This window comes from Notothenia rossii (assembly GCF_949606895.1).
Source record: "Notothenia rossii genome assembly, chromosome: 7".
Classification (NCBI taxonomy): domain Eukaryota; kingdom Metazoa; phylum Chordata; class Actinopteri; order Perciformes; family Nototheniidae; genus Notothenia; species Notothenia rossii.
In genome coordinates, this window is record NC_136905.1 from 29,916,415 (window position 1) to 29,941,831 (window position 25,417).

The 25,417-nt window shown below is 39.4% G+C and overlaps 1 protein-coding gene across 15 annotated transcripts in view; it reads right to left on the reverse strand.

Annotated features, from left to right (window-relative positions):
• plecb (plectin b) overlaps nt 1-25,417 on the reverse strand; it is a 156,623-nt gene that overhangs the window by 45,238 nt on the left and 85,968 nt on the right. For 12 of the 15 annotated variants that reach the window (XM_079694627.1, XM_079694626.1, XM_079694619.1 and 9 more), the window contains one exon: nt 509-570. In XM_079694627.1, the coding sequence (XP_079550753.1) occupies nt 509-570 (62 nt within the window). Of the gene's footprint in view, nt 1-508; nt 571-2,981; nt 3,179-25,417 lie in introns of those variants that run through there. The other 3 variants (XM_079694618.1, XM_079694630.1, XM_079694629.1) reach the window with 1 other exon arrangement.

Genomic DNA, 25,417 nt, shown 5'->3' on the forward strand with positions numbered 1-25,417 from the left:
AATGTTCACCTGTTATCTTGGCTTGAAAAATTAATAATTTTTAAAGATTCTTCTAGCAAAACCTTTTTTCACCTGTTTTCCCCAATGTTAAACACAAGAGAGAAAACATTTTCTTCAGACTTAAAAAATGTATCATAAGCTTATTTCCCATCATTACTTCCAACCAGATCTAAAACTGAAGTGATACAAAATATGAATAATACATCTATGTTGTTCTGTTAGAGGTTCTCAGGTCCTTTTACCGAAGGAAGGTGTGACAAGGGCCAATGAAGAACTCAATGAGGTACATTTATGGGAGTATCTGAATCACAGAGAGTATAAACAAATAATTGTTTTCCCTTTCGGTAATATTGAGAGATAGGCCCTTTGTGGCAGAGGTCTAGGTCTCCAATGTCCCTTCCTGTTTTGTGCATAGTGTGACTTGTCTGCGTTAAAATAAAAGTGTAGCATGACATTGTTGGCCTTTAAAGTACCATAAGAAACAGCAACAATCAGGAACAGGTCTTACCTTTATCAAGTGCTTGTTGACCCATTTAGTGAAGGTCTTTTTCTGTACTCGATCTCGTTCATCTGCAAAATAGACAAACCATCGTTAATCATCAGACATTTAAGAAATCATTTAAAAACAGGTGCTAAGGTTTTGTTGCAACTCAAAAAGAACAGCAAATGATGGATGTACAGCTCATGCATGTGACATAGCATCAGCAAAGGAAATCCCTAAAATGCCAGACTTGTTTGATTTCTGTAGGACAAAAGGATTCGTCACTGGGTGAAAACATGTGTCCTGACTGTGCATGCCTGATACTGATTCAGACCACATCGGAGAACATTCATCGTGGGAAGATGAGCCGCTATTGTCAAGAAAACGTTGTAATAGCATTGTCGCGTCTCGCTTTATGACACTGCTGCCGACTGTGCTCTTTGGCAGAAAACTTAATTAAAGGATTCCATCTTATGGGCCAAAATATTATTGAGGTCCGAAGATCCCTGCAAAATGATCCCAAGACTTGGCATAACTATTAGAGAGTGCAATTTTCCAACAAGAAAGAACAAGAACTTGGCAAGGAGCACACCTACTAAGAAAACAAACCTGCACACGCCCATGTTCCCATTGGAGATCAGTCAAAAACCACAAGGTGTGGCAACACTTATTATGAACAGACAGTCTGTTTTCAGCCATGCGAACAAAATCTGCAATTATTTAATAGACAAACAATAATCAACTTGGACTCTATAAAAACCTTTGACAAACGTTATAACTACTTTTTGACATCCTGCAAATCAAACGATAAATAAATTATTCTGAAACAGATGATCTGTTGCTTCCCTAATGTGTTTTTACTGACATATCCACCTTAACTGACTCACATAGCAAATCATTTCATTCACATCCGGCCGTAATAAAGTATGAATGCCAACACAAAGTCCTCTGTCTTATCAGTTTGAAAGGAGCCAGATAACTCATAGTGACACACCCAGCTATGAAAAGCAAAGAGCTGTGATTCAACAAAATCGGCGCCCAGAGGCTACGTTTGCTTTCTCAGGAGGGTGTTAGCAACCACTTCTGCAAATCTTTTATGGGACTACGTTTCCATGGAAACCATACATAGACACATCAGACCTTTAACCTCCTCATTTATTATTCAAACAGGGGGGGGGGGGTGCTTTACTATGTGGTCCTACTTCCTGCCAAAGGGTAAAATGTTACCCAGAGTGGAAGCGTTATGATTGGCGACACACACTCAGATCAGGCCGAAGACAAAGTGGTTTCACCTTGACCTGTTGCGTCCCTGCAGTCTGTTCAACCCACGTTACCCAATCCTGTTCTGTTCGTGGACTCGTTGCTTTTTGTCGGTGAAGGCTATGTGAGGTTATAGAGGCTGAACTTCATGTATCAAATTTCACCACACAAACAGGTTTCACTGATGTGTGGAGCTTATATTCCAAAACAGCAAAAAGGTCATCACCAGTAGTGGAAAGTACTGTAACTAGGTACACTTATTTAGATACTGCACTCAATTTTAACAGTTTAAGGTACTTGGGTATTTCCATTGTATGCTGCTTTGTATTTTGATATAATTATTAGTACTTTTTACTGACTTGATTTCAGTTACGAGTTACTTTGCGAATTAAGATTTTACAATCTAAATATATGATTAACCTATAATACAATATGATCAAATATTAGCATTAACATAAAACTATTCTGATATTATTTTTTTTAAAACCCCGATTCCGGACACTATTTAACATTTGACAAAAAGTTATTAGGCTGGTAGGAGGAAACACACAAAAACCATGTCTGATTTAAAGTGTGTTAAAGACTGTATACAGCACCAATGCATGGTAAAACAAGACATTAATAGGGGAAAAAAGAGGATCGGATTAATGCAACAAAAACAAGGAAGATATCATTCATTCTTTCACACCAGTTATCCTGGTTACATCACAACTACAGGCAAATAGACTGTAGCTTTGCTGACTCAATCAACCCAAAACACATGTACTGTATGCTACACAACAATAAGTGTGAATGGGCTTTGCTGACCAATACGAAAAGAGGAAGCTGCTGATGCATTAGAAAAGGGGAGTATCTTTTAAGTCACAGAGTTGAGAACCACTGGACAGTAAAGTCCAATCAGAAAATAAACTCATGTCTTTCAATTTTTTGATTACTAGAATATCTAAAACCATCCAAACACACTTGTGACATCACCAAACCAACCATTACATTTCAAATCAGACAGATAGACTTACTGATGTATATAACACTGCATTATACAAATCACTAACCAGTCAGCACTCATTATTTTGAAGTCTTCAAACTCTTTAAGCTTGTCCAACGCTGTAATGAGATTAAACTCTCTTCATTCCTCTTCGTGGAAAAACCCTTAATTCGTGCACAGCGGCATCCCGCACATGCACGATCAAATGGATCAAGATCAAGACTTGGAGTCAAGCTATTTCCCGTACACTTTTACCTTTCCTGCCGTCCGTTGCCTTCAGCATCCCCTGGTAATACCCCTCCTCTGAGGACGTCCTCTCTCTGTCCATGCCACCAGAGGAGACATTCCTGTACCTCTGCTGCTGAGAGTTCATTGTCACCGTTTGTCAGAATAAAAATCTTTTAAAAAAAAAATATCCTTGGCGAAGTTTCCCCCCCTTGATATCAACTTCTGCTTCTCTGGCGTCTATCTGTCCCTCTGGCACGTTGGCCCGTCAGAGCAATCCTGTGGCCGCAATCCACTCCCACAAACCTATGATTTCCCTCGCCTTCAAACTCCTCACTCCTTCTTTGGGTTTGCCCGTCTCTTTCCTCCTTATGTTTTTTTGCTCCCTCTCTCCCTCTCCCCTCTTCTCTCACTCACTCTATTCCTTTCCTAGGATATGGTGCCTGTGGGCTATGAAGTCTGGGCCTGTCCATGTGTGTGATGAGCGAGTGTGTATTTAGTGGTGCTAGTGTTCTGAGGACAGGGTGGGCGGGGCTCCGAACACACCCCTTCCTCATGCAGCTTCGCAGATAGGCGAGGTGTGGTAACCTGCATGTGCTATCACATAAAGAAAAAAACTCACACAAGCTTAGTCAGTAGGGATTGTAAAAAAATCTTTAAAAAGGTGTGTGCAGATCTTTTCTCTACTTTTTACACTGAATTGAACTTCAATGAGCAACTTACAATGTATGCCCAAAGGTAGTTATCCAACAAGAGCCCAAAAAACAACAAGGTTAAAAGTTTCACTCATTTATAGCCAAAAGCTCACGAACACACGTCCTCAGGGTCATTACTTATTCACTGCATTTCTCTGACATTTAACATTAGTTACTCACTGTGACGAAAACAGGAAGAGAGAAGATGTGGAGGAGATACACTGGGAAGGGCTGCTAGTGATGCATGACCACACCCTGAACACCAAGGAGTCTCTGAGATATACAGCAGTTTATAACTCTGTTTGAGCACGATCTTTCTACAAAATCAGCACACCCATTGAAGCACCATGACTGTGATTCATTGTTGCAATGCCTTTGTCACTTTTTCATTTAATAATTATTTCTAGTTTATAACATATGTTGCCCTTAGATGACCGTTGTTGACCAACTTTAATGACCGTTTTGGAAAAAATGTGTTTGTCCAGCCAATTCTCAGCGGAACTTCACTTCCGGGTCTCTAATCGTAACAAATTGGAAAACATCAAGTGCTTCAGTTCCTGGCTGTTATCCATTAGATTTTGCCAAAGAAGTGCAAGCAGATGGTGTTTAGAACGGCAAATACAGTGCCACACGCATTACTTATATCCACACAGATGTTTTTCTCAATGAAAAAGCATATTTCTAAGATCACATCCTTGAAACCACATCATTTCCCACAAGTGATATATTTGCATGAAGAAGAAATAGAAGTTTTGACTACTTAATAAGTTGTTAAAGGTCCCATGTCATGGCCATTTCTACTGATCATAATTCCATTGTTGAGGTATACTAACAAAAGCCCAGAACATTTTAAAATCAATCAATCAATCAATCAATCAATCAATCAATCAATCAATCAATGTTTATTTATATAGCCCAATATCACAAATGTTACATTTGTCTCAGTGGACTTCACAGTTTGTACAGAATATCAGTATGACAATACGACACCCTCTGTCCTTAGACCCTCACATCGTACAAGGAAAAACTTCCGGAGAAAACCCCACAGTTTAAAGGGGAACATGGGAGAAACCTCAGGGAGAGCAACAGAGGAGGGATCCCTCTCCCAGGACGGACAGACGTGCAATAGATGCCGTGTGTAAATTGAAAAGATAATACATTTGCAACATAGGTAGTCCAAATGTTTGGAAATGCATGTGTGTATAATAGGAAGATGAATCCATAAGGATATCCATCCAGGACTTATGATCCAGGACCACAGCCACGACTCAAGATCCAGGACTCACAATCCATGACACAGGACCGCAGGATCATCCATGACTCCGGATCCTGGGAAAAGACCCCACTCATCCTCACCATGCTCTGTTCTCCCTGCTGCCCTCCGGCAAAGGTTCCACAGCTTTAAGAGCAAAACAGTCAGATTCTGTAATAGCTTTTTCCCCCATGCCATCAGACTGCTGAATATTAAGTAGACCAGTAACATAGAGATTACATTACCCTGTGTAAAGCGCACATATTTTCTATATAGAATGACTATTTTATTTATATGTATAGTAAGTCTTTATATTTTAAACGCACACTTTATCTTTAATTTTTTCAGCACCACGTCACTATTATTTATTTATATGTATAATTTTAACAAGTTTTTATATTGTCCCGTTCCTGTAAGCCAGTACAACACATTTTTGTTTTAATAGTACACTCTGTGTCTTGTTGAAATGACAATAAAGTATGTCTATCTATCTATCTATCTATCTATCTATCTATCTACTAGAATAGATTTACATTGTGCAATTTACAGCATCTCTGTATAGAATGTGTATCACTCTCTGTCCTACACAGCTTGTTGGAGCTCCTGCCCCCCCCCCTCCCTGTGAGCCCAGTGTGCTCTGATTGGTCAGCTCGCCCACTCTGTTCTGATGAGTCCACCACCGTTACAGCGGAACATCAGTGATTATGTGTTACAATGGCGTTAGCAACTAGAAAATGAAACCAGTAATGACAAACAGATGAGAATGCCGCGTGGGGTCTGGGTGCCGTGTTGGCGGGACGTTGCGGGGCTCGCTGCTGGAGCGGACAGTGTGAGATGGCTTAGTGTTGTTTCCTGGTTGATGCATGGGGTCTGCGGGACGGCGGGACACGGCGAGGCCCGGCCCGAGCTGGGCCGGAGCACACACACACACACCTGCAGCCTGGCTGTGGGTCTGTGTGTGTGCTCGGACCGGGCCTCACCGTGTCCCGCTGTCTCAGGCTGAGTCCAGGCTGAGAAATCCGCCGAGCTGCAGCTGAGAAAAACAAGGCTGGCTGAGTGAGTGTGTGTGTGAGGAGCTCCGCGGATTGGTCCATTTGGATCGTCGTTACGTCACTTGGTTCCCGGAAGAAAAAAATGGAAAAAGAAAATCTCCAACGAGGCGTTCTGGGGCAGCATAGACACGTCTTTTCTGTGTTAGAGTTTTACTCGCTACAGGGTGTACTTTGAGGGTTTGTGACTCTGCAGACCATTTCATAACACACAAGGGGACGGTTAATAACCGGAAAAGCATGACATGGGCCCTTTAAATTCAAATGACAAGAAGATATTTTGGCCGTTTGATCAGCCAAATTTCTGTTAAAGCAACCCCAAGTATCTTTTGATAGACTGCATACCTGCAGCAACAAGTTAAAACATGTAGCGCAAGACAAGCACAGGTAAAACAGTATGTAAAAGGACTCATTGATTTAGATTAAAACAGCAATGTATGGATAAAGTGAGCTTAAGTGAGCTAAAATTAGCCACCAAAAGCTTGGCTGTAACATTTTCATTGCTAATGAGGCACTTGTCTTTTGTAAAAGATTGTGTTATTTTAAAAGTTATTCGTCTACAAAGTTTTGCAAGAGTTTGGGGCCTTTACGCTAAGTCTTTCCATAATGTTCCCCTATATGACTTATACAGTACATGTTGACAGCTAGGCTTTAGGGCAAGGTGTGTTATACCCCTACCAGATACTTCCCCCCACCACTAGTGATATCATTTCATCAAGCATCCAAAACAATTTCTGCTTGCAGTGGCTGGGTGTTGAACATGACCTGTATGAACATGAAGGCACTTAATGTGTCCCTGTGGGTGTATGAGAGTGTTGACTCATATCAAGCCACATTAGCACATTTTGAAGACACACCTTTATAGCTCCATTAAATGTCTAGGCAAGCTAAGGAATGAAGGAGTGGTATGTGGGTAGGCAATTAATTCGGAGGAAGGAAAGGAGTCAAAGCAAATACAAAAAATATTGTCACGAAAATAAAAGCATTCATTTATCCCCACATCCTGAATTTATACGTGGGGCAATTTGATCCAAATAATTGTAGGATATCAGGATTTGCAGAATGAGAACGGCAACAGTCTAAAGGGATTCTCTAACACGTTTTTCATTGAGGACAGTGTAAATTAGGGTATCATGTAATTGAATCAAACAGAATAACAATGGTTTTCCAGGTTACCAGAGATGTGGAAGCAACAGTACACAGTAACTGAGAACTCAGTGACGTTTGGGTGAACATGTTCTGACACCCACCAGAGCTGGATTTCTAAACATGGGAAACACTAGAAGGGGACCCAAGTTGGACGGATGCAGAAATGTGGAACATCTTAGTCAAGAGATCTTTCCACCCAAAAGGAGACATATCATTAAGGTCTCAACATGCTTATTACACTGCCTCCTCATCTGGCTTCATCAAAACCAGATGGGGCTTTTTATATGAGCGGAGAAAGCGCTTAGTGAAAGTAAGAGTAGAATGTTTTTTTCATTTTTCTTCTTAATTACAAGTTGAAGCATTGAGGATATTCCATGATGGAAGTGACAGGGAAATTGGGTTTGTTGATCTTGCAATACTTTGAGGACATTTTGACTGATACAATGGACTGCATTTGCTGATTCAACATACATTACTGCTCAATAGGATTGTTCAGATGAAGGTTGGATTTGGGAACTTGTAGCATTGTTTTATGGAGCCTTATTGTCCATATCCCCCACTCTATAGACATATTGGTTTGTCTGTTCATACTTATAGCAATGTTAGTTGGTTGCTAGATCAATCCAAGAGTCTACCAAGTCTTCAGACTTTTTCTTCTACAGTACTACCATGATCAGGTAACGCTCTTCTATCAGTCTGATACGTTGGTTTAACACAGAATTTACCCATTTGTTTGTGGACTATGGTTTTGAAGCCTTGAGTTTTGCCACACAAACAAAACCCTAAACAGAGAGGGTTTAGGCTACCAAGATGTTACAATAGAGTTGCGTTTCTAATACCTGCAAAACTAAAGACACTTCCATTAGTGTCAGCTGTATGTTGTGTGTTTACTAGTAGATGCTTACACACTTTATTAAAACACTAAGATGCATGGTAGACAGAGCAAACCATGTGTTAGCAATGTGTTTGTGAGCATGATATGTTGCTGATGTAAGCATTCAACTCAAGCCCTGCTGTCCATAAACCCAACCTAACACAGTCAGAATCAGGTGTAGACATTTTAATCTTGTCACCAAACAAACACTGCATCATTGTGAGAATGGTTCGGTATCATTTCCATAAACAAATCTGACCATAATGGGTTGGTTGTTTCCAACACCAGCACCTGTGGCTCAAAAACCACATTCCCAATATAACTTTTGCTTCTCTTTTTTTTTCAAACAGAGTATTCATACTAGTGTCTAAAAATAATCTGATATGAAATGTGTGTTTTTAATCATACATTTTTTTTAATGACATGATTTCCACCAACTTGTTTATTACCATTCTTGTAGTAAAGGTACAGTAAGAGAACATCTTAAAACAAATAATATAACTTTCACAAATAATAGGGATCTGGCTAAAACAAATCCAAAATCAATAAGCTTTAACTCTTTAACTTTATCCTTTGGCATCAATGTGTTTAAATCAAACCACAGCTGAACAAAGCACACCGAGTTGTGCAACAGTATGCCTCTAATACCTACAAACAGCTTGAACCACATGCATCTAGTGGGAGTCTATTCCCACACAAAGGAAACAGATTACAGGATAAAAGAACTCTGAGAATATGTCATTATGGTTTTTGAAAGTGCTGAAATGAAGAGCAATTGCAAGAGTTTGCACAGAGATGGACAACACCTCCCATTGTAGAGGATGATAAAGAGTATTTGCTCTACCCATCTTCTTCATTTGTCTACCCTTTCTTAAACCCCTTAGTCTTTCATATTTACTTCAGGTGAAAGTGGGAGCATTTCACTGCAGGAGCTGCCACACCCCACAGGGGAAAGGAATGTGGAGGAGGAGGAGGAGGAGGAGGAGGAGGAGGAGGAGGAGGAGGAGGAGGCAAGCCCAGATAGCTGCCACCTAAATCACGGCTTATGGTGGATCAGATTTCTGCTTAGCATACAAAGCCAGCCAAGCAAATAAAAACACAGCCTTACAACATGTAGGGAGAGATCCTTGACTGGTCCTTCTGAAGAAGATCAAAAGTAGTATTATGTTCTCAGTATATGACTCAAACACTGTGGCATGTCAGTCACCAATCTTAAAAAAAAAAATAGGAGGTGCATCTTAATATTTTCCACGCCGAATTGGTATAACCGATAGGAAGCACAGTGAATGAATTTTATTGGACATGCATGACTATATGATGTTGAATGGTTCAATGTATAACGCAACATTGTATTTTATAACCTCTTCATATTAAAAATAACAATATTTTTCTCTGAAAAGTAGAACAGTGTAAGCAGAAAGTACCTCAACATAGCACTTCATTAGGTACTTTGTTGAATCCCACCACTACTGTACCATTGATACCATCATAACTTCAGAAAGTAGTTACTACTGACGTCCTATCACTCTCTAAAATAAAATTGGAGAAGTCTGCAATGTAGATGTTTTGAACATTTCTTAGATAAAAAGTCACCCTATCAGTGTTTACATCCTGCGTTTAAAGTTTTGCATAAAGATAATGCTGCCCATTATGACCATGTCATATATTTGTTAGCTACTCATTTATAAAAAGACCAACAATGAGGTTAGAGCCTAGAAATAACTGATAGGTATCTGCTGCTCATGGCTGATAATAATAAAAACAAGTGTATTACCTTTAGTTTAGAGGATAAGAAAGGTTAAGTTGGAGAGAGAAAAGATGGATGATTCATTATTCCATACATTTGACCAATTCAAATCTCACTTTTGTTAAAACCCTGCTCATAAAACAGCTCTGACAATTCAGATGTTCATTATTTTCTAGTATTGTACATTAAAAAAAAACGTCTTTTTTTTTTTTAATGCAAATTGCAATTCTTGTCTTCCTCAATCTTAGTGTCTGTTATGCAATTGTCACCAAACTGTCAATAATTTATCCGCCATAGCTTTGTTTTCAGAAATATGCATTATAATGTACATTTACCATTATCAGACGTTATGTTTTTGGACCAAATAAAGTATACTTGTATCCTAGTATTTTTAAATAACTTGACATCAATGATTGATGATTAGGAAGCTAATTGACTTCCTGAAATTAAACCATGAAAGGCAGCCTGTTTTTCAGTCAAGCAAAGCTATGCACTGAGGCAATGTTATTAAATATAAATGTGTTGAATTAGCCGTGTTAAATAAACCAGATAAATTAATCTTCTTTAGGGGGAAAAGAAAAAAACGTTTGTTCATTCATATTTGACATATTTATAATTCTAAAATGTTGTCATTTGGATAAATAATGTAGATTATCGTGCTGACACAAAAGTCCCTAAACATTCAATCTCCTCAAAGCCATGAGTGAGTCATATCTGTGCCATGATGCATCGTCCAGTTTTAATCCAAAATGATCTCCAGCCTGTCGGCAGACATCAGATAATGTTGTCAGAATTAGATCCAATGATGAAGCTGCAGACCCAGTTTCACCCAGACTCAACAGGCCTCAGGATTAGATCCGCGGCAGCTGAGATTTAAAAATAGCTGCGCTCTGAGCTTCGGAAAGGTCCGCGGAAAGCACATCTGGTATAAAGTTTGTCGCTAATGTTTAAAGTGGTGGATTCGAATGCAACAGGGCAATTGGAAAATAGCTGATGTAGTTTTAATGGCACAGAGGATAACATGTAAATGGCATGTAGCTCCCTCTGCAGGTCACTTGGCTTAGAACAGAGATTACAGTCAATGTAACTTTAATATGCCCAAAGGTACATTTAAGAGTGAGTCATTTAAAAGAGTAAACTGTTTTCTTTTAATAAGGGCAGAGGATGTAACAACATCTTAGCAGTTTACAAAGTGGACTGCCTGAATAAAGTGTAAGTAGGCAAATGGAGGTTTTAAGACCATACTGTGTGTTTTCAGAGATGATCAAATAAATCAAATTGCCATGATGGTGCAGGGCTGCTCAATTCATCGTATTTTAAAATCGCGTTTACGATTATGGCTTGTAACGATTATGAAAACAACGGAATCGAAATAAAACGATTATTTTTGTATTACTATTATTACTTTTCGGTTTTTAAATAAAAAATTTTTGGGGGGTTTTCAGTTGAACTATACTTAAAGTTGAAGGTAATCAACTGTTAAAAACATACTGTTCAAATGTTTTTTCTCCAATGAATTGATGTTTTCAAAGTCAATGAATAATCACATTTAATAATCGCAATTACAATTATTGACCCAAATAATCGAGATCATGATTGTTGCCATAATCGAGCAGCTCTATGATGGTGGTTTGTCAAATTATTTTGACCACCATGTTGTTTTGCCTGCTTCACTCCATAGTAAAAAAATACTACAGACTCAAAACATGTAATATCCATGCTGATGATCATGATCAAACTATTAACAGTTTAGTTGTCAATACAGTTAACTTAAGTGTTAACTTAAGTGTTTTAGCTCCACACTAAACAAAATGAATCAATAAATCGATGATAAGTTAAAGCAACATTTATATTTTCTCTTTAGAAGATGTCAATAAATGTTGTCACTGAATTTAAGAAGAGAAATAATCTGTGTCACTAACAACAGTGAACATTGTGCTGCTTCAAAAAGATGGAATTGTCTCAAACTGTTAGAACAAACTATTACGAATGTAAAACCTTATGATTAACTGATATTGTAGGTTCCTCTTTTCTTTTATCTTCTATTAATTCAATATTTTGTCATGTGGTAATTCCAAGTAACCATCTAAATGTGGAAAAAGAGGAAATTGAGGGATGTTTCCATGACAACAGATCAAAAAACATACAAAAGCATGTGCGGTGGTAGCTGTGACTGACTCTTACTCATGGCTGTTTTTTTAGACCCACAGACAGATGAGTCTCCCCATAACTGATTGATTTCAAGTGGAAAGGAAAACTCCGTCGTCCAGCCAACAGATCACTGTACCAATATCAGAAAGGAATACAAGGTTTTCACCACTAGATGGAGTCAGATCATAACCACTCCCAAACTTGTTTCATGTTACATTACTGCTGCAACTATAGAGTATAAACTATGAACAAATACTTAATCATTTTGACGGACAAATACATTGTTTTCTCCCAATATATACTATAGTAATCTAAATAAACGTCCATTTGTAATGGGACCTAATGGGAACTTTGCAATGACACACGTATAACACCCTGGTCAATAGAAAGCTTTCCTCCACAAATTAACCAACAGCACAATCAACACATACAACACTGTAAAAAATACTTTGTTACAAAAATAAAACTCATACATTGAAACTAAATATAAGGTAGTCAGGATATTCAGTAAAATGTACCTAAAGGTATAGAATGCAGAAAACACATTTCAGAATCTGGACTACTAATATGCTAAAATGATGTACAAAGCAAAGTTATTGGTTACATTACCCCACTGCTATTCCATTGATACTATCATAACTTAAGAAAGTAATTTTTAACACACTGATATCAGTCTGTAAGTAAACATTATAGAATTCTGACATATAGATTGTTTAATATGTACCCTATATTATCCCCATCCTAACATTTCTGAGATAAAACTGGTCACTATCAGTGTTTACATCCTGCTACTAGTTCAGAAAGATAATGCTGCCCATAAAGATCCCTATATATATTCTTGTTGTTCATTTACAACAAGACAAAAACATGAGGTTTGAGCCAGGAACTATAACATGTTCTAAGCATTGTGTATGACACCTTTACTGCAACTTGTAGCTTATCTAAAGGAATGAATTCCTTAGAAAATACTCACACTTTGTATTATTTCGAGACATGTTACCACTCCTCAGAGCTTGACTGTTCAGATAGTATGTCACCTCCCCCATCATAACTCAAGGGTACCAAATTGCTAACTCATGGTTGTGATGGATGCATTCTGTGAGATTTATCTTCACTTTCCTCTGATGTTAATATGGAATTGTGTTTTCACAGCAGCAGCTTGAGGCACATTCTTTTTGCATTTGTTCTCTATTACATTATGACTTAGGACCCAACCACAACATCTGCATTGTCTTCAGTCTTCTGTGTCACTGCTTTTCTTAACCCATTTTCTTTAATAATTTGTTTACTGAAATACTAGAATAAGACAAAGTATATTCACAAAAAACTGCCAAGTTCAGGGCTCTGGCAGTAACAACCATGTGGTCTCCTCAACAAACTGACCCCCATTGGCCCCCACCCAGTCCATAAACTACTACATCAGGTCCCTGCACTCACCTGCACAACATCTTACTGTTCAGATATCAAGATCAACCTTTATAATCTAAATATCTGCTTCTTTCTCCATATGAGCCCATCTCTTAAAGATAATTCCCTCGCTCATGATCCCATAATCCTGCAATTGTGAGCAAGACCACCCAGTAGCCCCCTGTGATCCAAACATACCACTCCAGCTGGTGTGAGGGGAGTTAAAAAGGAAACAGGAAGCACTTTCTGAAAAATGAGAGCTGTACTGGTGGCCATGCAGCGCTACTCTTTGATGGGCAAAACCAAAGATAATCGACAATTCAACCTTATCTTCACATCATGTTTGCCTATATCCTCTTCCTGTTTGTACATTTATTGTAAAAAGAAAGTCCAATAAAACCAAAAATCTATAAACCCTGACTTCTAAGATCAAGTAATGATTGTATGTGTGGTCAAAGGAGCAGTCTTCTCAAGTCAACTTGAGCATGTGACAATTTACGACAGGGCACAGGTGAGATCTTCCTAGGTCGCTTTTGAAAGAGAAAGTGACCTCAATATGCTGTGTTCTCTCCTTACAGGACACTGACCTCTGACATAGGACTGTACCGGATGCTGTCTGATCTTTTTACATGTTGCAATGACCACCATCACTCACTGAACAGCATTTCTGGATGAATTGCTTCAACGATTATTTTAAGACTGCACCAATTGAGCCTGAAATTAAATGTAATTGCTACCCTATTAGCTTAAAATGGATATAGCTGCAATTAAAACATTACATTTGAGAAATTCACTATGTTGATAGCAAACAAAAAAGAAAACCTGCCTGAAAAGAATCAGGTAAAACTGAAGTGCTGTCTCAAATGTCTGTCCGTTTTAATATTATTGAGTCAACCTTATTCAGTTGTTTTAAGTGTTATCTTAGTCACACTAGACACATAAGGAAGCACTTCACCTCATGTAAGATGTACAATTAAAGGGAGTAGTAAATGACTACATTGACATTTAAGGAAATCAAGTCTTTAATTTCTTGGGGAGAGCCAGATAAGAAGAGTGATAAGACTCTCCTCTCTGTCCGGTCAATAGGAATCTACTGCCAGCAACCTGTTAGCTTAGCTTAACATAAAGAAAGGGCATAACAGCTAGCCCTTGACTCCCAAGTTAACCAAAACATAATTTCTAAAGCCAAACATTTTTACATTTATCGTATTTGTATAATCCATTCTGCATTTTCCAGAGGAACATGTGCAGGTACATTATTTAGCCAGGCACAAAAAATGCTGGCCAAGTTTTTGTTTTCTTTGGACAGCGTGAGGCTAGCTGTTTCACCTTTGTTCCAGTCTGTATGCTAACCTAAGCTAACCGGCTGTAGCTTCATGTTGAACTGACAGATATGAGAGTGGTTTTAATCTTTTACTATCTCCCTCTTAGCAAGAAAGTGAATCAGTACATTTCGCAAAATTTCAAACTATTGCTTTAATTTTAGATAAATGTTTGGAAATGTTTGTACCAAAACTGTATTGAAGTCAGAAATCCGTGCCAGCAATAACTGAACAGAAGTAACACATTGTTCCTAAAGGAAAACTGTACTGAGGCAGGGCCTGAATAAATACTGAGTCATGAAAAATGACTCAGGACACTTTAAACATAACTGCAATCAAACTTTGTTTATTTGACTTAGAACTGATGTTTTCTGTAGTACATGAATTATTACTATAACTGCAAAGAGGGACCCCCTTCATAAAGTAACACCAAGATACATCAGCATCAGCTCTTTAGGTAAACTGCTGATGTCATGGTATACTAAATGAGTCAAGGAGAGCTGGGAAATCCCTAATTGAGGTCACAAGGGGTATAAATAAAGAACCAGCAAAGGAACAGTTATGTTTCTACGGTCCCAATGCAGCTCATAAATAAAGCTCTAAATGAACGTCCTGTATGTGCTCCATTTGTCTTTTTGTCTCATCAGGGTCTGTTAACTACTCCCTTAGGACATACGAAGTGTATCCACAGCCCCTTTGGGTATCTTCAAACCCCTGAGACATAAGTTCCCTGTTTATGTTATGACTCATGCCCACTCGTTCTCCAGCGGCAGTCAAAGTGGTGTAGGCGATCGAGTCCTGGAAAAAAATGCACACACACACACGCACACATTTGATGGTGTTGCTCAATTGCTCCAGAGTCGGAGTTATGACTGTTTCCAGGAAAAATGCCTGCTTTTCCACAATCCAGGCCAACAGCAGTGGCAGAGCTCCACCACCACAGCCCACACAGCTCAGTGTGCCACTTACATTCATCTATAAAAGAGTTTGTTTGGCAATGCGTGTGATTAAATGGCACTTGTGAAATCATTCTAAAAAAGGAGTTGACACCTTTTCAAACCTTAGCTCCCGTATAGAGAAAATAAATGTGAGCCTACTTTAAACTACAGGAACATTTGGAAGATACTGGTAGTGGCCTGCCATGCTGATAATGTATCAGGCCTTTCCTACACCCAGGACATGGTTGAACCATACACTCAAGCATGTGCACCAGCTTGCTACTCCCTCACGAGTGCGACCCAGGATGCCCCTCAAAAAAAAAAAAGAACTTCTCACAACTTACAGTAGAAAAGTTGTCTCCCTGAATGATAATATACTTACAGGGCTTTGTATCCTCAAAGTTGAATGGATTTATTCTAAATTGCTTTGGATAAAAGCATTAGGTGGTAGAATCGGAATGTAAAATAATGTGATTACAATTTTAAAGTAGTATGCTCGTATCCACCCCCTGATTCGGTTCTTCTCAAAATATGGATGGACTGTTACTTGGTCCATACATGTTCACCGAGTTCCATGGAATCCGGGAAAATTGTTTTTAGTGATTCTAATGAAAACCAAACTAACCAACCGACAATTCAACCAACAAAACGTCCTTGGCGGATGTGATCAAATAGCCTACTGTTCAAACTTGTTATGCTGAGAATACCGGTTATGATAAATTATGCAAATCAATGTACCGTCCCATTAATACAGTAGCTTGGGAACAGTCCAAGGACATCCTTTCCTTAAGAAGTTAAGGCGGATAGGATGTCGCTGCAACACTACAATTGTAGCAAGTGTGAGATCTGCTTTGGTATGTCCCACTGGCGCAGTCTGAGGATAGGAAAACAAACATATAGGAAGGGTCAAAGTTCAGCAAGTGAATGCTAAGTGTTGGACCTTGCGGTTGACACAGTATTTACAATCAACGTCAGCCATGCCCCCTTCCTTGTGACCTGCCAGCTGACCTCATTCCAACATGGTCAGAGATCCGCGTTCCCACCTTTTGCACGCAAAGCACAGTGTGGGGGGGGCATCTGACGAGAAACTGAAGCAACACTAGGGTGGTAACAGCTAGCTAAGCTGAGGAGCTAACTAGAGGACAGAGTTTTTTTATCTAGCATAATGGATGCCAATGAAAAAGGGGACAGCTAAGAACATAAAGCCCGATGACAAGCCTTATCTAAAAAACATGGATCACCAGAGACGGCAGCTGCATTTAAACCTTCAGTACTCAGGAGGATACAACATTTGCAGATAGAACATAATGTCAGGGTCATGTAAACAACAGTAAATAATCAAATGAGCTAATGGTGATATATCATTGGTCATATCAAAGGGTTTTAATATTGACATTTAAGGGCAAATTTATCAGAACGCCATTTCAAAATGCAAAGCTTCCAATCCTAAATCAGCCCAGATCATATGATTGCCTGAACATTTCACGGACAGACTGTCAAATGTCCCTAAACAATTTATCGTTTATCTACCTTTTATTTCTCCATTGTTAAACCAAGATAAAGTCATCAAAGTGCTGTTGAACAGACACATTGATACATGTCTTTTGATAGAATGTCAGTTCCATGGCCTTAAGCCAGAACAAACACACACACAAACACCAATCTGTCTTGATATATAGCCAAACTTGACAAGACAGGTTTGGGAGGGACCTAGTCCGGCATTGTTACAGAGTAGTAAGTGACCTGAGTTCTGCTAATTTTAACCACGACTGTTTTTTATCAATGTACTGTGACATGTTAGACTGTCAATCTAATGTCACTCCTCCAATGCTGGCAGAGCGTAATGAGGGCCAGTCTCTTTGCAAGTAAGGACAAACAAAAAATTGCACGTAAAGGACTGGTGGCACCTTCAACAGGTCAGAATGGGAAACGGCTGACAGGTCTTTAGGTTGCACGTGCAGGGTAAACATGCAATATATGAAGATGTGTGAGACCTTGTGGAGTTAGAGATATGACCTTTATAGGTCAAAGGATCAATTATTATAAAAAAAACATTGGGCTAAAAGGTAATTAGCCGTGGGATTGATTATGCTTACAAATGTAATGGGTTCTTTCCACCTTTCAACCAAGTTTCTTGAAGTCAGGCCAACCAACCAACCAACCAACCAACCAACCAACTCACCAAACCTAATAGGACATAATCAAAATGATACATGTGCAAAAATATACCCTAAACCTAACATTGCTAACATGGTATTTGAAGGTAAACTTAACATTCAACGAGGAAGAAATAAATCAAACACTCCTCTAGCATCCAGCTACTTTGAAAAAAAGGTCACTCATCAATTTTTTAAACCTTCAAAATACAACCTTGTTTTAATATCCTGCAACTGCTCTTACCTTGCCTCTTTGGTTTTCTCAAGCGCCAGAATACAATTAGGGTAACTAAGTGCCCCAAAACCACCAGGATGGGGAAAGTGGGTCCTGAGGGGCTGGAAGGCATTTTTTGGGAAGGATAGATAAGGATAAGGTAGATGGGATCAGGGGACAGGCCCAGGCTGTGATGACAGGTGGGCCTTCATTGGGAGGGGGCAGGGAGGAGAGAGTGTGCTGGGGCGGTGTGGGTGTGGCAGAAACATTTAAAAAAGAAAAAAGGACACCCAAAGCAGGAATTCCGGCACCACCCTGAAGCTGTTACTGGAAGTCTTCTTCTGGTCTGCTCCTGATTAGCTGTTAATCCATATTATAGATATCTCAATCTATGGTTTGGTTTGGTTGGACGTCTACCTGTTTCAATGAAGCAGGAAGAAAATTAACTAACCTATACTTTGTCACTGTTGCTTATCAGATGCACCTCTGTGGCTCATTTGATCTTAGTGATACAATAACTTCATGTTATCAGGCAGAGTGGGCTTGTTATCTCCATTCTTAGCAAATAAGACATTTCGGTAGAAAACGGTTCAACCCAGTTAAGCAATGCCAAGCAATAATATCCTTGAGTGAATCACACTTGCTCAATAAAGTGTACTTTTTTTTAGGTTACATAACAAAACACAACATGATTAGTCTTAAAAAGGCAGGAACTACAAATATAAAAAAGGACCCGCTTTTTTGAACGCACTTCTGTAGATGTATAGGGATCATCCAGTACAATAACAGGTGGTTGTGGTTTTTATAGCAATCCGGAATAGCCCAGACGGACACGCGATTGTATCTCACACGCAGACAAAAGGTTTCGGATATGCAAGTCTTCCCTGCTTGTTTACGTCCATCAGATGTCATGATGGACAGGATAGAAGTGGTGGGGGGTGGCATTTCTCTCCTCAACCCCTGCCCTCACACACTTCTATCGGCATACCAATCAAATAAAGGAAAATATTGAAGGCAGCCAATCTCACTCATGAATCAAGTTACACTGTAGACAGGTTTAAATAAGGAATACAATCCGTAGCAGAAGGTTACTCTTTGTTAAACAAGTGTGTCTGTCGCGTCCGAGCACCCATCGGGAACACAACAAGACTTCACACGGTGCATTTGCCAGAAACTCAGTAGCCAAACAGACACACAGTTAGAAACAGACAGACACGCCACATCAACCCCATTCTGTGGACCTACCAGGTATGATCTTCATCTAAGAGGCGGTACGGGGCAGAAAGAGGAGGACGAGAGCTTTACAGAGGGGGAATGAAGAGAACGGGAGAGGCTCCTGTATGTTTGCTCTGAACTGCCTTGTTTCTCCCTTGTGTTCAATTTTGACAGGCTGTGCCTTCTGCTAGGATCCGTCAGCCTGCTCTCCCGTGGCTAGGGGAGGAGGGACGACGCGCCATGGCAGGGGAAGGGGGCAGGAGCGAGGGGACTGAGGGGGTTGAGAGGGGTGGGTGGCAAGGGGGAGAGGGTCGGGGCTGACTGAGGGTTATAAATATCTTCCAGAGCTAAATGATCACACAGTGTCACAGTTAGAAACTGATGGAAGAGCTCAAGCAGGACACTTGGCTAAGCTCACCCTTAGCGACAACCTCCACAAACACAAGCTCCCTCCCGCCCTCCTTTCCTAGTGCTCTCTCTGATGATGATCATGGCAGGTTTATTGTGTAATATAGAGTCACAGCTCTCAGCCAGAAAAACAAATTTCAACATATGCTAGAAGCATCATTACGATATAAAATTGTCGACACATACAAAAGTAGAGTCATCACTTTATACGACAAGAAGCATTTATGCCATACATAGTTAGCTTGATGATGATAAAACTAAATATGATATGTGATGCAATGTGATACAGTAATAAACTCATATATCAATTTATAATTTCTTCCAACAGTAACTTTGGTGCTGATTTTCTCATTTTTATTGATTGGTTATCACTGTAAATGAGATGGGTTGCATTGGGTATGGTCAGTGTCATTATGGGAAAAGGCACTGGCAACAACACTAAGTGGATGGATATAGCCAGTAAATATGAAATATGAAAACTGAGAGCTAGGACTGATGGAATAATGATTATGTCCAGTCTGGTATCACCAAATGGCATGATTTTCTTTGTTATCATTTGCATTTATTGCTTTTTGCATGTCATTTCAGATCGCAGCAATATTAGATGTTTAAATAAAGTGTTTCAGATGGTGTATTTAACAGGAATGTAGGGAGGAAGACAGGGTGATTGGGTGGGTGAAACAAACACAAGTTAATTGTTGACTTGTAATTTACGTAACAAACCAATCTATTCTAACCACCCAAACCATGTTCCTTTAGACAAACCTTACTTAACTTAGGTTTAAACATAGCAAACAATATGATTCAATCCTAATCCTAACCACTGTCATTTCCTAAACATAGTTAAGTATTTGTGTTTTAATTCACAATGTTAACCACATGTTAAAAACTGCTTTGCTGTGTCTTTATGTCATTGTTTATTTTGTCTGCTTCATTTAAGTTTGTAACTTAATATGAATTCCATATTTTAACTCAAACCTCACCATGTGTATTCTAATATGATAATTTGATAATGAAAACAGAATGCAAAAACTTTGACCTTTGACATTGTCTTTAAGGTGCTGTGTTGTAGGCACCTTCCCAAGAGATCATGTTGTTGAATGATATAGCCACACACAGAGTTTAGTGATGGAAAGATTGTAAGTTGAGCTCTAGGCTTCATTCTCCATTGCTTTTGGGATTGCAGCAATGCATTCTCTAAATATAGTTGCTTTTAATATGTGCGAATGGCTTGGGCAATCACAGTGTTGACAACTGGTTTCATTTCTCCGTAAAAGCAATTCCAGCCGGTGTCTGGAGAGCAGAGCTGTGTCATGAAACATGGACAATATAGATGGATGCCCTGTGTGCAGCTATACTGAGAAACCATGTGGGGGCTTTACAGAGGATCACAGGGAATTCCTCAATTGACTTGACTTGTGCCTTCACAAACTGAGCCTCAAGCTCATAATATTCACGTTTAGACTCATAGCCGAAAGGTATTCAAAGCTCTTGTCCAGAAGGAATACCTTGTATCTCAATCTACACCTATAAACTGTTGGAGCTTCACTTTGTAAATACTGCTGTCCCTTACTTAAAAATCTATCTTGACAAGCCATGTGGTGAGTTTTCACCTGAGAAAACATTTCATAAAGCAAGGGTCAAAACAGAGAGGTCATATTTGATATACTTGTGAAATAAAACACTACATAATACTGAAACGTGTAGAAGACGCACAAAATCCAACTATTTCAAATGACTCACAAAACTGAGCCCTTGCAGTACAGTCCAACATTCACCCTGGGAAATGACTAACGTCACAACCATCTTGGCTAGAACCTCAATATTTTCCACATGTTATCAACCCCTAGTTTTGGGGGATTTGGTTCACAGTTGGCTAAATGTTTTATTGCTATAACAGATTTCTGATTCTGCGTCATGACCCAGACTCTACCCATGATGTTGCGGTGGGCTGCTGTTAAGTTTGACATTTGGTGTTTGCCTACGCGGTACTTTGAAATTCTCATGAGACAGTATAATGCTATGGTTTCTCATTACAATGTTACGTCATTTCTGGCCGCTTTACAGAATTTGCTTCTTCTAAAAAAGTTTTAAACTAATATTACAGAGGTATTAATGTCTGATTCTTGTTTTATATTTAAAACATGAATACATATCAATAATTCAGCAGCTTTGGAGGATTACAGTCGGGCACTCTGGTTTCATTCCAAATCTGTATTTTCAACCCTGGCAAAGGCTCTTTGTATCAACAGTATCTCTCCATTGTCAAAATGTTTGTTTGGGCTGCTTTCATTATCAATTTATATAAGGTCGGCTGATATGTTCTGACACTTATGAGTGCAGTAAAATATTCAAAGTGATTTCACGGGTGGAGCAGTGAAAGATGGGGCACGACAGCTAAGGTCAATTACTTTGTTTGGAGCAAAACATCTCTGGTGGTCATCAGCAGCAGCAGATCTACTTAAGCTGCCAACTCACAACACAGGCTTTGATAGATAGCGTGGGATTGAACAGTCATTATGTCCCTTATTCTTTCTATTTTTTCGAACTGAAAAGGTCAGGATAATAACTCGAGCTCTCAGATGTGAGAATGGTCCGGGTGAGTAATAACATCAAAATGATGTGCCACCAGAATGAGAGGCACAAAACTGCAGCGTTCTGTAGATCTTCATTTAAAGAATGCATGATTTCAGAGAGAGAGAAAAAAACACGAAGGCCCTCAGTGCCATGTCTGGGATGTGATTTACTCTAATTGCCACTGGTGCCATGTGTGGGCAGAGTTTAAAACTGCCTCTCAACCATGTCCATTTCATACAAATCCCATACAGCGCCCTTCATTAAAAAAAAAATGCCTCACATAATGCATTCCCTTGAAATCTAAACCAGTTTAAGAATCCCTTGTTTTGAAAGCAACATTTTTGTGGCATAAGTAACTTTTTGCAAATATTTTTGCTCTTTCCTGGTTTTGCTGATTCAATAAAGGGAAGAAAGTGTGGAAAGACAAAAGTAGACATACCTTGCGGACACTATATACTAGGGTGTAACTGGGTCTGCTGACAGCTAAATATTAGCTAACATACCAAGAATGCCATACTCTAGGAAAACAGCACTATAAGTTATATCTCTGTAAATCAACATATTTGGGGTAAAATCTGAAAGAAAATGCTTTGGCAACATTGCACTGAACCTGCTTGACAAAGAAAAAAGAGAAAAAGGTTGTCCAATACATGAGATACAATATTCTGCTATGGCTATATGTGTAGCATTTGGTCTATATGACACATGACAATGGTTGGTAATGGACAGCAGATGTCAGCAGTGGGTCACCAAACACTGTGTTCATCTGATAAACTGGCACTGCTTAGTCCAGGGGTGGGGAACCTTTTTCCTCTCAAGGGCCATTTCAATTTTTACAACATCCTTCGAGGGCCGTACAAATTATTGAACTCAATGTCTGCTTAAAAAACTCAAATCACAGCCCATTCATTTCGCCTTTCTTTCATGCTGTGCAAAGAAAAAGCAACCTCTTAATCCTGATATTTGACCATGACCCGCGCATTCATGCACCGTGGTACGACCACCAAAACAGAAAGATATCGACACAAGATGTGTGCAAATGTATTTAGTTTCATATCCACGTGGACATGATTTAAGTGTGTGTGTGTGGGGGGGGGGGGGGGGGGGGGGGGCGGATCTAACCTCATCTAGGGGGGTTTGGGGGCATGCACCACCAGGAAGATTTTTTTTTAAATGTTGAAGTTAAAAGCATCAATCTGGTGCACTTTGAGAGCAACATGAAGAGATCTATGGATACATCTCTCAACACCCATTTGAAACAGAACTGCAAGCTGATTTTGTTCTTTGTGGATATTTTACAAATCACTTCCCTTTCAAACTGTATTCTTGTTTATTAATAACAACTTTTTTTTACTGTCATATTAGTATTGTATACCTGTTTACTTTATTCTCTTATTTTTCTATAACTATAATGATCATATAAAGATGTGCCTTTACCTCACTGGTTGGAGAAAAAGCTTCTTATATTCGTTAGCATAGCTAGCTAACCAGATGCTAATAACAACAAAGTTATTAACTGTATGATCAGTGTGACAGATGAACAGATCGCCACTGGGCTTTCAACTAAAGACACAGCCACGCAAAAACTGCGGCATGTGTACAGCTCCTTATGGGTATTGCAATTTGTGAAGTCCCGGCCCGGAGCCGCGTTCTGGTGCTCTCCGTTAGAACTACACTCCTGTCAGACGAGACATATACCACGTGATGACACGTTAGGCTCGTGTTGTGTTCAAGGACCCTGACCTTGGCCAGGAAAAACAAGCTTGTTTAATTATTTTGCGGTCTAGATTTCTAATTTTTTTTTTGCGTGTGTTATATAAATTACCTCGAGGGCCGTACCAAATGGTCTCACGGGCCGTATACGGCCCGGAGGCCGGAGGTTCCCCACCCCTGGCTTAGTCCATATCTGATGATGTCACAGAACTCAAGCAAAAATCATTGATCATTGTCGTGACTAATCCAATTATCAGTGCTAGGGTTCATTTTGTTTAAGAGTTAATACAATAATTTAATCAAACATCTGTTAATGTTGAGTTGCATGTGTTATTTACTATATATGTTAGTCATAAATAAAGTTTTATCATAGCTTAAAAGGGACTTATTATCCAGATGAGTACCACAGATTGAATAAAAGATCCTGGCGGATAATTGAATCCAGATCTGGTGTCACGTGTGGAACCAAACAAACACACCCTGTGAGCAGTGAGCACACTATTCCAACTTCCTGACTCTTTGTCCGTGGCTCACACCCACAAAAGACAACGCCCATGTGAAGTCCTTACACACACCCTATGATGGCTTCAAATGTTTGTCAAAAATAACACGTGAAATATTGTGAAATATTAGAAATCATGCCCAATCCAGAGTCACATGAATGTGCTTCAGCATTGTGATTCATCAGTTTCACTTCAGCAGTACACACCACAGCTTCAAAGTCAAACCAGTATTTTTCCGCTTTTTCCAAATCCAGCAAAAGAGGCCAACATATGGCACTGTTATCACGTTGCACACATAACTCCCACATCTTTACCACATACCATTACACAAAGGTATGCAAGGAGGCATGCTTATTTCAAGACATGCTGAAAAGAGAACTGAGAGAACAGATCCAATAACAGTCTTACTGGAGCAAAGAGGAGAAATGCTCCCAAAAGCACCACACCTCTCCTCTGTGGCTTTAACTCACGCACAACATGTCTCTGTGGGGAACAGGCCAGGCTGGATCTCAGCAAAGAGCCCCACCTTGTTGGAATGACTGAAGGTCTGCATAATCTCATCTGGCAAACAATCAGATAGCCCCAGAGATGACATGTTCTCACTGACACATGTGCATATTTCAATTTATCACCAAACAATGGAATTCCCCATCCAAAGAAAGCGTGATTGTTGGGTTTGTTTGATAACATGATCATTGCCACATGCATGTAAACTGTGTGGTTAAACAAAGTTGTAAAGTGCAAATGTAGCACAGTGTTATCATTCAAGTACTACATTATTGTATGTTGTCTTGGATACAATAAAGGGTGTACTGTGACTGTGTTACCGACACTAATCTATTTTAACACAGGGATAATTAAATCACAGCCTCATCTCAACTGACTCTCACCAGCTCACTTAAGCTATTCCTAAAGAGAGACTGTCTCTCGTCCACATCACAAGGAGAGGCTGGGCTCTATAACATGTCACTTTAAGCCACAAACTGTAATCAAATCACCCTAAATAATACTTTGAAAGAGAAGCCAGAGACAGACAATTGCAGTATGGGAGTGTTCTTCTTAGTAAGGATTACTTTAAGCGCATGACAATGTGGAG